We start from the raw sequence: 14,063 nt of genomic DNA, 5'->3' as shown, positions 1-14,063 counted from the left end.
TCTCCCATCCTCCATCCCTACCCACTCCTCCATGTCTTCACTATACTGTTGACTATGTCCATGGACTATGCATATCCTAATATATAAAAACCCTGGGTCATAACCACCAGTAACAACTGGAGGCTGACCAGCCAGAAGTCAGTGCTGGCCCCACCCCCAAGCAAGCGGTAAGGGGCAATCAGGCAGGCAGGCAGAGGAGTTTGGGTGATCAGGTAGGCAGACCAGCAGTTAGGGGTGATCAGGTAGGCAGGTAAGTGGTTAGGGATGATCAAGTAGGCAGGCAAGTGGTTAGGGGAGATCAGGTAGGCAGACCAGCGGTTGGGGTGATCAGGGTAGGCAGACTAGCGGTTAGGGGTGATCAGGTAGGCAGGCAAGTGGTTAGGAGTGATCAGATAGGCAGACCAGTGGTTAGGGGTGATCAGGTAGACAGACGGCCCTTTGCCGGGCTGGCCCCGCCCCCAAGCAAGTGGTTAGGGGCAATCAGGCAGGCAGGCAGAGTGGTTAGGGGTGATCAGGTAGGCAGACAACTGGTTAGGGGAGATCAGGTAGGCAGATGGCCCCTCGCCCTTCTGGCCCCACTCCCAAGCAAGCGTTAGGGGCAATCAGGCAGGCCGGTAGAGTGGTTAGGGGTGATCAGGTAGGTAGACCAGCGGTTAGGAGTGATCAGGTAGGCGGGCAAGCGGTTAGGGGAGATCAAGTAGGTAGACCAGCAGTTAGGGGTGATCAGGTAGGTAGACCAGCAGTTAGGGGTGATCAGGTAGGCAGGCAAGCGGTTAGGGGAGATCAGGTAGGTAGACCAGTGGTTAGGGGTGATCAGGTAGGTAGACCAGCAGTTAGGGGTGATCAGGTAGGCAGGCAAGCGGTTAGGGGAGATCAGGTAGGTAGACCAGTGGTTAGGGGTGATCAGGTAGGTAGACCAGTGGTTAGGGGTGATCAGGTAGGTAGACCAGCAGTTAGGGGTGATCAGGTAGGCAGGCAAGCGGTTAGGGGAGATCAGGTAGGTAGACCAGCGGTTAGGGGTGATCAGGTAGGCAGACAGCCCCTCGCCAGGCTAGCCCCGCCCCCAAGCAAGTGGTTAGGGGCAATCAGGCAGGCAGAGTGGTTAGGGGTGATCAGGTAGGCAGACCAGCGGTTAGGGGTGATCAGTAGGTAGGTGAGCAGTTAGGGGCGATCAGGTAGGCAGATGGTTCCTTGCAGGGCTGGCCCCACCCCCCAGCAAAGAAAGAGGGAGGCCCAGGCCAGCCAAGCCATTGTACCCCAGCTTGTCGCCTGCAGAGGGAGGCCACCAGTGGCAGGGGAGGGGGGCAGCGCTGCACAAATGGCAAGCAGTGACAGCAGCGGGGGTGGAGCCAGCTGCCTGCAGCCCGGGGAAGAAAAGCCCCAATAGGCCCTGATCTCAGGCCAGGCCTAGGGACCCTACCCGAGGGGTCCCAGATTGTGAGAGGGTGAGGCCGGGCTGAGGGACCCCCCTGAGTGCACAAATTTTCGTGCACCGGGCCTCTAGAAAGTATATAAGTTCTTTGTTTTACCTCTTCTTGTCCCCCTCAAGCCCACATCGAGGCATGTCAGTCTGTTCCATGCCTCCATGCTTCAGGTCTTAATTTGTTGGTCAATCCATTTTGTTCATTAGATTCTACAAATAAGTGAGATCATGTGATGTTTGTCTTTCTCAATTTGGCTTATTTCACTTAGCATAATATTTTCTAAGCCCATCCATGCTGTCCCAAAGGTGAGAGATCCCTCTTTTATACAGCTGCAGAGTATTCCATAGCTCTTTTATCCATTCATCTACTGATGGGTACTTGGGCTGTTTTCAGATCTTGGCTATTGTAAATAAGGCTGCTATGAACATAGAGGTGCATATATTCTTTCTGATTGGTGTTCGGGGGTTTTCAGGATATATTCCCAGAAGTGGGATTGCTGGGTTAAACAGAAGTTCCAATTATAACTTTTTGAGGCAACTCCATACTCTTTTTCATAGTGGCTATACCAATCTGCATTCCCACCAGCAGTGAATTAGAGTTCCCTTTCTTCTACATCCTCACCAGCACTTGTTGATTTTTTGATGATAGCCATTCTGACAGGTGTGAAGTGATATCTCATTATGGTTTTAATTTGCATTTCTCTAATGATTAGTGACTGAGCATTTTTTCATATATCTCTTGGCCATTTGTATGTTCTCTTTGCAGAAATGTCTGTTCGGATCTTCTGCCCATTTTCAATTGGATTGTTTGTCTTCGTTTTGTTGAGATGTATGAGTACTTTATATATTTAAGATATTAACCCATTATCTGATGTACCATTGGCAAATATTTTCTCCCATATAGTGGGTTTCCTTTTCTTTTTGATGGTGCTTTCTTTTGCTGTGCAGAAACGTTTTATTTTGATGTAGTCCCATTTGTTTATTTTCTCCTTAGCTTCCTTTGCCCTAGGAGATGTACCTGTAAACATACTGCTATATGAGATGTCTGAGATTTTACTGCCTATGTTCTCCTCTAAGATTTTTATGGTTTCCTGCCTTACATTTAATACTTTTATCCACTTTGAGTTTATTTTTGTGTATGGTGTAAGCTGGTGGTCTAGTTTCATTTTCTGCATGTGTCTGTCTAGTTTTGCCAGCACCATTTGTTGAAGAGACTGTCTTTATTTAATTGTATGTTCTTGCCTCCTTTGTCAAATATTAATTGACCATAATGGTATGGGTTAATTTCTGGGGTCTCTGTTCTGATCCATTGGACAATATGCCTATTCTTGTGCCTGTACCAGGCTGTTTTGGTTATAATGGCTTTGTAGTATAGTTTGATATCCGGTATTGTGGTCCCTCCTACTTAGTTTTTTCTCAAGATTGCTGCAGCTATTAGATGTCTTTTATGATTCCATATAAAATTTTTGGAGTATTCTAGCTCTGTGAAATATGCCATTGGTATTTTAATAGGGATTGCATTGAATCTATATATTGCTTTGGGTAGTATAGACATTTAATGATGTTAATCCTTCCAATCTGTGAACATGGTATACACTTCCATTTGTTTGTATTGTGTTCTATTTCCTTTTTCAATGTTCAATAGTTTTCCAAGTACATGTCTTTTACCTCTTTGGTTAAATTTATTACTGGGGATCTTGTTTTTTGTTGTTGTTGCAATGGTAAATGGAATTGATTTTTAGTTTCTCTTTCTGAGAGTTCATTATTGGTGTATAAAAATGGCATTGATTTCTGGATGTTGATTTTGTATCCTTCTACTTTGCCAAATTCATTTAAGTCTAGTAGTTTTCTGGTGGAGCTTAAGATTTTTTATGTACAATATCATGTCACCTGTTAATTATAACACTTTTATTTTTTTCTTTCCAGTTTGGATGCTTTTTATCTCTTCTTGTCTGATAACTGTGGCTAGGACTTCCAGTACTATGTTGAATAAGAGTAGTGAAAGCAGACATCCATGTCTTATTCCTGTTCTTAGGGGAAACGGTTTTATTTTCTTGCACATTGCGTATGATATTGGTTGTAAGGTTTGTCATATATGGCCTTTATTATGTTGAGATAGGCTCCCTCTATTCCCACTTTGAAGAGAGTTTTTATCAAAAAGGGGTATGGAGTTTTGTCTAATGCTTTTTCTGTATCCATTGTTATGATCATCTGGTTTTTATCTTTCAGTTTGTTTATGTGAGGTATCACATTTATTGATTTGCAAATATTGTACCAGCCTTCCATCCCTGGAATAAATCCCACTGGATCATAGTGTATGATCTTTTTAATATATTGTTGGATCGGACTTCCTAATATTTTGTTGAGGATTTTAGTATCTTTGTTCTTCAGGGATATTGACCTGTAATTCTCTTCCTTTGTAGTATCTGGTTTTGGAATAATGCTGGCTTTGTAAAAAGAGTTAGGAATTGTTCCTTCCTTTTGAATTTTTATTTTTTATTTTTATTGATTTCAGAGAGGAAGGGAGAGGGAGAGAGAGATAGAAATATCAATGATGAGAGAGAATCATTGATCGGCTGCCTCCTGCACACCCCCTACTGGGGATTGAGCCTGCAACCAGGCATCTGCCCTTGACCGGAATCGAACCCAGGACCCTTCAGTCTGCAGGCCGGCCCTCTATCTACTGAGCAAAACCAGCCAGGGCCCTTCCTTTTGAATATTTTTGAATAGTTTGAGGAGTATAGCTGTTAGCTCTTCTTTGAATGTTTGATAAAATACACCTCTAATTCCATCTGCTCCAGGACTTTTGTTTGCTGGAAGTTTTTAAATTACTGCATCAATTTCATCAGTTATTGGCCTACTCAGGTTTTTTTTGTTTTTTTGTTCTTCCTGATTGAGTTTTAGAAGATTGTATGTTTCTAGGAATTAGTCCATTTCATCCAGGTTGTCCATATTTGTTGTTCATAGTATTTCCTCAAGATCTTTTGTATTTCTGTGGTGTCAGTTGTTATATCACCTCTTTCATTTCAGATTTTATTTATTTTGGTCCTCTTTGTTTCTTGATAAGTCTGCCTAACAGTTCATCAATCTTGTTTATCTTTTCAAAGAATGAGCTCTTTGATTTATTGATCTTTTCTACTGTTTTTTGTTGTTTTTTTTTTAGTCTCTGTCATTTATTTTTGCTCTAATCTTTACCATTTCCTTTCTTGTACTTACCCTGAGCTTTTCTTGCTGTTCTTTTTCTAATTTATTCAGTTGTAGGGTCAGATAGCTTATTTAAAGTTTTAATTGTTTCTTGAAGTAGACCTGTAGTTCTATGAATTTCCCTCTTAGGACTGCTTTTACTGTGCCCCATATATTTTAGCTTGATTTGTGTTCATTTTCATTTGTTTCCAGCATGTTTTTTATTCTTTCTTGATCTCGTTGGTAACCCATTCATTGTTTAATAAAATGCTGTTTAGCCTCCGTGTATTTCAATGTTTTTGAGTATTTTTAATGTAGTTGATTTCTAATTTCATGCCACTGTGATCCGAGAAGATGCTTGATATGACTTCAATCTTCTTGAACTTGTAGAGACTTATTTTATGTTCTAACATGTGGTCTATCTTTGAAAATGTCCCATGTGCACTTGAGAATAATGTATGTTCTATAGCTCTTGGATGAAATGTTCTGAAAATATCATTTAATTCTATCTGATCTAGTGTGTCTTTTAGGATCACCGTTTTCTTTATTTTTTGTCTAGAAGATCTATCCAGTCCTGTCAGTGGGGTGTTAAAGTCCCCTACTGGGATTGTATTGTGTTGTCCATCTCTCCTTTAAAATCCTCCAGAAGTTTTTTTTATGTATTTGGATGCTCCTGTGTTGGGACCATATACGTTTACCAGAGTTATAGCCTCTCATTTTATCAATCCTTTTAGTATTATGAAGTATCCTTCATTATCTCTTGTAATGGCCTTCAATTTGAAGTCTATTTTGTCAGATATGCATATTCCTACCCCAGATTTTTTTGTTTGTTTGTTTCCATTTGCCTGGAAACATTTTTTTCCATCCCTTTACTTTCATTCTGTGTGAGTCCTTTGTTCTGAGGTGACTCTGTTATAGACAGCATGTTTTGTTATTCATTCAGCTACCCTATGTCTTTTGATTGGAGCATTAAGCAATTTACATTTAAGATTATTATTGATAGGTACATAATTGCCATTCTTATTCTTTTAAAAATATATTCTTATTGATTTCAGAGAGGAAGAGAGTGGCACAGAGAGATAGAAACATCAATCGTGAAAGATAATCATTGATAGGCTGCCTCCTGCACACCCCCCACCCCCCACTGGGGATTAAGCCCACAACCAGAGCTTGTTCCCTTGACCGGAATTGAACCCCAGGCCTTCAGTCCACAGGCTGATGCTCAATCCTCTGAGCCAAACCAGCTAGGACCTATTCCTTTTTTAAAAAAATATCATTATTATTCTTTATGCCTGTATTCTTCTCTATTTCTCCCCCTCCCTCCCTCCCTCCCTCCCTTCCTTCCTTCCTTCTTCTTCCTTCTTCCTTCTTCCTTCTTCCTTCTTCCTTCTTCCTTCTTCTTTCTTCCTTCTTCTTCTTTCTTCTTCTTCTTCTTGTCCCGTTAGCATTTTTTGCAATGCAGGTTTGGTGGAAGTAATCTCTTTTATCCTTTTTTGTCTGTAAAGCTCTTTATTTCACCTTCGATTTTGAAAGATAGCCTTGCTGGATAGAGTAATCTTGAGTTCAGTCCCTTGGTTCTCATTATTTTGTATACTTCATGCAACTCCCTTCTGGCCTGAAGTGTTTATATTGCTAAGTCAGCTGACAGTCTAATGGGAACTCCCTTGTAGGTAACTTTCTTTCTCTCTCTTGTAACATTTGAGATTGTTTCTTTGTTTTTGATGTTTGCTGTTTTAATTATCATGTGCCTAAGTGTGGGCCTTTTGGGGTTCATATTGACTGGGACTCTGTGTTTCATGATCTTGAGTGAATTTTTCCTTCACCAGGTTAGGGAAGTTTTCTGCCCTTGTTTCTTCATACAGGATCTCTGTTCCTTTCTCAGATTCTGCTACTTCTGGTACCCTGTAATGTTGTTACTATTCATGTTGCCCCATGCTCCCTTAGACTTTCCTCCTGCTTTTTAATTTTTTTTCATTTGCTTCTTTGAATAGGTGTTTTTTCTTCCTTGCTTTCTAATTCACTGGTTCAGTCCTCAGCTTCTTCTAGTTGACTACCTGGTCCCTGGGATGTACAACTCCCAGCCAGGTCAGAATGTCCTTTCTTTAACCAACACAAGGCAGTCATGGTTAACAGAGCATGATTAATATTTCCCATAACCATAGCTAGTCCCCAGTATTCTACTTTTGCCCCTAACATTTGTGTGGAGACCAGTGGCATCAGCTGAAAACCTGGAGTTTTTATCAGCTCTACCCTGCAAGATGCTCTTGAGACTGTTCTAACCCATAGGCTTGGCCTCTGCTTTTGTTTCTTCTGCAAAGGTTAAAATGTAGGGTGTGGTATGCAGAGCTCCTGAGGATGAGCCAGGCTGTATCACCTAGGGTGGGATCTTTTCTTTTTCCTGCCCTGTGGCTATTGGGAGTGACTTGCTCATCTCTGGAAAAAATGTCCCTATTGGTTTGGGGGACTACCACCAAATACTCCTGGCTGCTGCTTTTCTACATCTCCCCACAATGCTTCCCACCCCAGCCTCTCTGTAGGCACCTTGAGTCCGCAACTCCCTTCCTGTACCAAAGCTTCAAAATAAAACTATGCTCTAGGTTTAAAACAAACAAATGAAGAAAAACACAAAAAATGAAACTGTAGCTTTCTCTCTGACCAGCTCCAGTCTACCGACTCCAGACTCCACCTAGACGAGCAGATCTGCCACATTTCATGGCAGAACTGGGACTCAAACCCGGGTCTGGCAGCTCTAAAACCCAGAGCTCCTATTCATTCATTTAAAAAAAAAAAAATATATATATATATATATATATACTTATATTTATATTGACTCCAGAGAGGAAGGAAGAGGGGGAGAGTGACCGGCTACCTCCTGCACGCCTCCTGCTATTGAGCACACAACAGGGGCATGTACCCTCACCAGAATCGAACCCTGACCTCCTGATTCATGGTTTGACGCTCAACCACTGAGCCATACTGACCAGGGAAGAGCCTATATTATTTTAGAGGTAGTTATATGCTATTGTTTCAATTTTGCCCATTTTCTTGCTTTAGTTTATTTGTCATGAGAATTATTCATGATTCTAACCCAGCATTTTATTCTTCTGCAATTGTTAAAAGTTATCAAAATCATTGTGACATTTACAGTCATACTGAGCTGTGTAAGGTAGTGAGGTGTTTATAAGCTAACGCTATCAGATATACCTGATAAGCCATTTATCAGCAATGGTAGAGCAATGAAGACCTCTATTCCTTTGATTTCTCTATGCCAGAAATATCTCATGATCCTATGTTCTTCAATGTATTGAAACTGAATTTTCTCTCAGTTCTTCTCCTAAATTTATACTTAGAAAATTACTCTTTCCAATTTTGTAATTCTAGTAGACTGCCCATTTCTTTTAGAAAAATATATAGTCATAAGTAATTTTTTAAAGTTGATTATAAAATTATTACTTTTTAGACTTGCATGTTTCAACTCCATTTTATTTTCTTAATTAGAAAAAAATTGACTTATCAAAGATAATAAAGATCAGAACAGAAATAAATGACACAGAGACAAAAAAACACACAAACACAATACAAAAGATCAATGAAACCAAGAGCTGGTTCTTTGAAAGGATAAACAAGATTGATGAACCTCTAGGCAGGCTCACCAAGAAGCAAAGAGAGAAGACCCAAATAAAATCAGAATTGAAAGAGGTGAAATAACAACAGACCCCACAGAAATATAAAGAATTGTAAAAAAATACTATGAACAACTCTATTCCAACAAACTAGGCAACCTAAAGGAAATGGACATATTCCTAGAAATATACAACCTTCCAAAACTCAATCAGGAAGAATCTAAAAATCTTAATAGGCTGATAACTGGAGAAGCTGTGGCCAACCTTTTGGACCTCACAGACCACCAGTGGTCCATGGAGAAAATTGCTGCTATGGAGAAAATTGAAGCAGTCATCAAAAAGCTTCCAGCAAACAAAAGCCCGGGGCCAGACGGCTTCACAGGGGAGTTTTACCAAACATTCAAAGAAGAACTAAAACATATCCTCCTAAGAATATTGCAAAAAAATTCAAGAGGAACACTTCCAAGCTCATTCTATGAAGCCAACGTTACCCTAATACCAAAACCAGATATAGACAGCACAAAAAAAGAGAATTACAGGCCAATATCCCTCATGAACATAGATGCCAAAATCCTCAACAAAATTTTAGCAAATCAGATCCAGCATTACATCAGAAAGATCATACACCATGACCAAGTAGGATTTATCCCAGGCATGCAAGGCTGGTACAATATCCGCAAATCAATAAACATGATACATCACATAATCAAATTGAAAAATAAAAATCACATAGTCATATCAATTGATGCAGAAAAAGCATTTGACAAAATCCAACACCCTTTCTTGATAAAAATCCTGAGCAAAGTGGGAATAGAGGGGTCATACCTCAACATAATAAAAGTCTTATATGACAAACCTACAGCCAACATCATACTCAGTGGGCAAAACTAAAACCATTTCACTTAACACATTGCAGACCAGTAGTTTTATTGCTAGCTTTACTTAGTGGCCAGATAAATTTCTATTGAATGAATACAAAAAAAGTTTTACATAAATGTTAAAGGCACACTTTAAAATTAAATACCCATTGCATTTTGAAGTTATATATTACATGTTCTGACAAGCTAATATCTTTTTAAGTATGATACTTTGTAAAACACTGTGTAATATAAAGTGAGAATTCTCGTGATCCTGCTGCAGTGTGCTAAGAACAGTAACAAGACAGGGATGCTCACTTTCATCACTCCTGTTCAACATAGTACTGGAAGTGCTAGCCATAGTGATTAGACAAGAAAAAGAAATAAAAGGCATCCAAATTGGAAAAGAAGTAAAACTATCATTATTTGCAGATGACATGATACTGTACATAGAAAACCCTAAAGACTCCATCAAAAAATTATTAGGCTTAACAAATGAATTCAGCAATGTAGCAGGATACAAAATTAATGCCCAGAAATCTATGGTATTTTTATACACCAATAGTGAACTTATGGAAAAAGAGATTAAAGAAACAATCCCATTTACTATTGTCAAAAAGAAATTAAGATGCCTAGGAATAAACTAAGGAGGTAAGAGACCTGTACTCAGAAAACTACAGGACACTGAAAAAAAAAAAAAAGAGGAAGACATAAACAGATGGAAGAACATACCATGTTCATGGAATGGTAGAATCAACATCATTAAAATGTCCATATTACCCAAAGCAGTCTATAGATTCAATGCACCCCCCATTTAAATACCGACATATTTCACAGACCCAGAACAAACTCTCCAAAAATTCATCTGGAATAAAAAAAGACCCCGAATAGCCACAGCAATCCTGAGAAAGAAGAACAGTGTAGGAGGGATCTCAATACCAGATTCAAGCTATATTACAAAGCCAGTGTTCTCAAAACTGCCTTGTACTGGCACAAGAACAGACATATAGACCTATGGAATAGCGTAGATAACCCAGAAATTGACCCAAACCATTCTGCTCAATTAATATTTGACAAAGGAGGCAAGAGCATACAATGGAGTCAAGACAGTTTCTTCAATAAATGGTGTTGGGAAAATTGGACAGATATATGAAAAAGAAAAAAAGAAACTAGACCACCAACTTACACCATACACAAAAATAAACTCAAAATGGATAAAGGAGGTAAACATAAAACTGGAAACCATAAAAATATTAGTGGAATCCATAGGTAGCAAAACCTCAGACATATGTCGTAGCAATATCTTCACCAATACAGCTCCTAGGGCAATGGAAACTAAAGAGAAAATAAACAAACGGGGCTACATCAAAATAAAAAGCTGTACAGCAAAAGAAACCAACAAAACAACAAGAAAGCCCACTGCATGGGAGAACATATTTCCCAATGTTATCTCCAATAAGGGTTTAGTCTCCAACATTTACAGGGAACTCATACAACTTAACAAAAGGAAGATAAAAAATCCAATCAAAAAATTGGCAATGGACCTAAATAGATACTTTTTGAAAGAGGACATACAGAAGGCCAAGAGACACATGAAAACATGCTCAAAGTCACTAGTCATCCTAGAGATGCAAATCAAAACGACAATGAGGTACCATCTCCCACCTGTCAGAATGGCTATCATCAACAAATCAACAAATGACAAGTGCTGGTGAGGATGCAGAAAAAAAGGAACCCTTGTGCACTACTGGTGGGAATGCAGACTGGTGCAGCCACTGTGGAGAACAGTATGGAGTTTCCTTAACAAAACTAAAAATGGAACTCCCATTTGACTCCCATTTGACCCAGTGGTCCCACTTCTAGGAATATATCCTGAGAAACTAATAATACCAATCAGAAAGGACATATGCACCCCTCTGTTCATAGAAGCACAATTTACAATAGCTAAGATTTGGAAACAGCCTAAATGCCCATCAGCAGATGAGTGGATTAGAAAACTGTGGTACATCTACACAATGGAATACTACACTGCTGTAAAAAAGAAGGAGTTCTTATTGTTTGCAACAGCATGGATGGACCTGGAGAGCATTATGCTAAGTGAAATAAGTCAGTCAGGGGAACATAAATATCACGTGATTGCACTCATTTGTGGAATATAATAAATAACATAAACTGATGAACAAAAACAGATCCAGAGACAGAGATGCATCAATCATACCGGGGGAGGGTGGCTGAAGTGGGAGAGATCAACCAAAGGACTTGTATGCATGCATATAAGTATAACTAATGGACACAGACACTAGGGGTATGAGGGCACGAGCAGGGGGATGGGGGGGCAATGAGGGGGATAAGCACACATATGTAATACCTTAATGAATAAAGAAAAAACAAAAAACAAAAAAATTGACTTATCTTTATAATAAAAGCATAATATGCAAATCGACCCAATGGCAGATAGACTAGTTAGTGTGTGTGTGTGGCGGGGGGGGCAGTGAGCAGGTGGCACCAGGTGAGCCAAGGCACGTGCCAGTGGGTAGAGGGAGGGGACAGTGATCTAGGGCTGGGGTGGGGTGGCGGTGATCAATGGTGGTGGAGGGTCAATTGAGGGGAGGGCAGAGGGGCCGGCCTCTCACTGGCCGACGCCATCCCCTGATTGGCCCATCCGGTAGCCTCCTGCACAAGGAGACTGGTGGTGGCAGTGGAGGGGTGATGGGGGGCGTGGAGCTGGCCACTCGCTGGCCTGCGCTGTCCCCTGATCGGCCTGCCAGTCACCTCCCGCAGAGGGAGGCCAGACTGCAGCTTAGGCCCTCTTCCTGCAGGGAGCTGGCCTAAGCTGTCAGTCGGACATCCCCTGAGGGCTCCCGGACTGCGAGAGTGTGCAGGCCGGGCTGAGGGACCCCTCCCCCCCCCCCCAGTGCACGAATTTTCATGCACTGGGCCTCTAGTATGTTTATAATGTTTAAAATTATGTTTTCTGAACATTAATAACTATACTAAGATAATACATATTTTTTAACAGCATTCAACTATGACATCAACATTGAGGAGATTGGGTGAAGACATATTCAAAGGAGTAGTAAATAAGGGAATTCAGGATAATTCTTTGGAACATTATATGGAGAATAAACCAAAGACAGCTGCTTTCTTTAGGAGTTCCAATTTGCCATTGAGATTTTTGTCAACTTTAATTGTTCTCAAAACAGTCACTCAAGGTAAGCTTTCAGATATATTTATGGTATAATTTTTCTTAAGCAACTAGAAGAGAATGCTATATAATGAAGCAATTCTTACTTAGTCAAATATGGTTTACATTTTCAGAATGAGATTTTAAATTGTTTTATAATGGTAGAACATTATAAAAACTACTTTTGTTTCCTGAATTTGAGACAATAGAGGCATCAGTTAGATTGTTGCCCCCTCCCAGAAGCCTATGTTGATTCTCTTAGATCATGTTCCATAACAGCCTTTGCTCATTATCACTGCATTTACCATGTAGTATTGGAATTGCTAGTTAATTTCCACTAGAGCAGATGTTGGCAAACAATAACCCATGGGCCAAATTTGACCCACCACCTGTTTTGTAAATAAAGTTTTATTTAAACACATCCATGCTTATTTGTTACCTTTGTCTATGACTATTTTTGCCTCACAACAACAGAGACTATATAGTTCTCTAAAGCCTATGTTATTATTATGTGGTCCTTTATTGAAAAAGTTTGTCAATTCCTGCACTAGTTTGTAAGTTTTCTGAGGAAAAACTAAAAAGCCTTTTAACAATGTATCTCTCTGCACCTAGCATAGTATTTGATGTATAATAGTGAATAAGGGAATGAATGAATTGAAAAGTATTTCAATCAAAGTTGGCCATTTTTAATGTAGTTTTGATATACAGCGAATGAGTTACTATTTTGGATTATTAAATATGAGAATTTTTGTTAAAATAAAGTCATACCAATGTAGTCAAACAATAAATATACCATATATCTTTCCTGTTTGTTAAATTATATAACTCGTTTTTCTAAGTGGGTAATGGCAGTAATTTAATTTGGCTACTTTCTCTGAAGTATGTGTCTATTTAGTTACTTTTAATTATATGAAATTGAAGAAAAAGAAACCCTAATCTCTAACTCTATCTTCTTAGTTATTTTCTTTCTTATAGTTATGGTTCTCAAAGTTATAGTAAATTGAGTGGTAACTGTTTAAAAAGTCATTTATTAGCCCCAAATAAAGTTACCACGTACCAACATACATTTGATAAAAGATAACATTCATTACTGATAAAACCAATGAAATAGAGAAATAAAACAGGAGGGAATTAGGTGCTTCCTGTCACCACTTCTGTGCAATATAGTATTGGATGTGCAAACCATATGTAATGAACCATAAAAAAAATTACTCTATATAAATTACTCTGTATAAATTGAGGTTACTCTATATAAATTAAGGATATTCGAAGAAACTGGCTATGAAATCCTATATAATAAAAACCTAATATGCTGTGTCCGGTCATCCATTCAACCAATCGAAGTGTAATATGCTAATCATATGTTAAGGCTGCTCAACTGCTCGCTATGACATGCACTGACCACCAGGGGGCAGATAGTCGACTGGTTGACCAGTCGCTATGACGTGCACTGATCACCAGGGGGCAAACGCTCTGACCGGTAGGTTAGCTTGCTGCTGGGGTCCGGCTGATCGGGACTGAGCGAGATGGCCAGACATACCCTGGAGCCCTCTCACGGTTCCTTCCCCACTGGCCAACCTCCCACATCTCTCCCTGGCCCTGATTGTGCACTGGTGGGGTCCCTCAGCCTGGCCTGTGCCCTCTCGCCATCTGGGATCCCTCGGGGGATGTTGGAGAGTCAGTTTTGGCCCGATCCCTCAGGCCAGTCCGAGGGACCCCACTGGTACACAAATTCGAGCACCAGGCCTCTAGTTTAATAAAATGTGCTATGTTTTGAATGTTTGTCCCCCTCC

At 40.0% G+C, this 14,063-nt stretch overlaps 1 protein-coding gene across 6 annotated transcripts in view; it reads left to right on the top strand.

The window, feature by feature from the left end:
* CCDC138 (coiled-coil domain containing 138) overlaps window positions 1-14,063 on the top strand; it is a gene marked incomplete at its 3' end in the record, with an annotated part of 288,926 nt that overhangs the window by 168,921 nt on the left and 105,942 nt on the right. For 5 of the 6 annotated variants that reach the window (XM_080657466.1, XM_080657465.1, XM_080657464.1 and 2 more), the window contains exon 12: window positions 12,106-12,298. The exons of the other annotated variant lie outside the window; for it this stretch is intronic. In XM_080657466.1, the coding sequence (XP_080513592.1) occupies window positions 12,106-12,298 (193 nt within the window). The remainder of the gene's footprint in view (window positions 1-12,105; window positions 12,299-14,063) is intronic. 6 annotated transcript variants of the gene reach the window in all.

Source organism: Plecotus auritus (assembly GCF_963455305.1).
Source record: "Plecotus auritus genome assembly, chromosome: 2".
In the NCBI taxonomy this organism is placed as follows: Eukaryota; Metazoa; Chordata; class Mammalia; order Chiroptera; family Vespertilionidae; genus Plecotus; species Plecotus auritus.
This window is presented reverse-complemented; position numbering and strand designations above follow the sequence as displayed.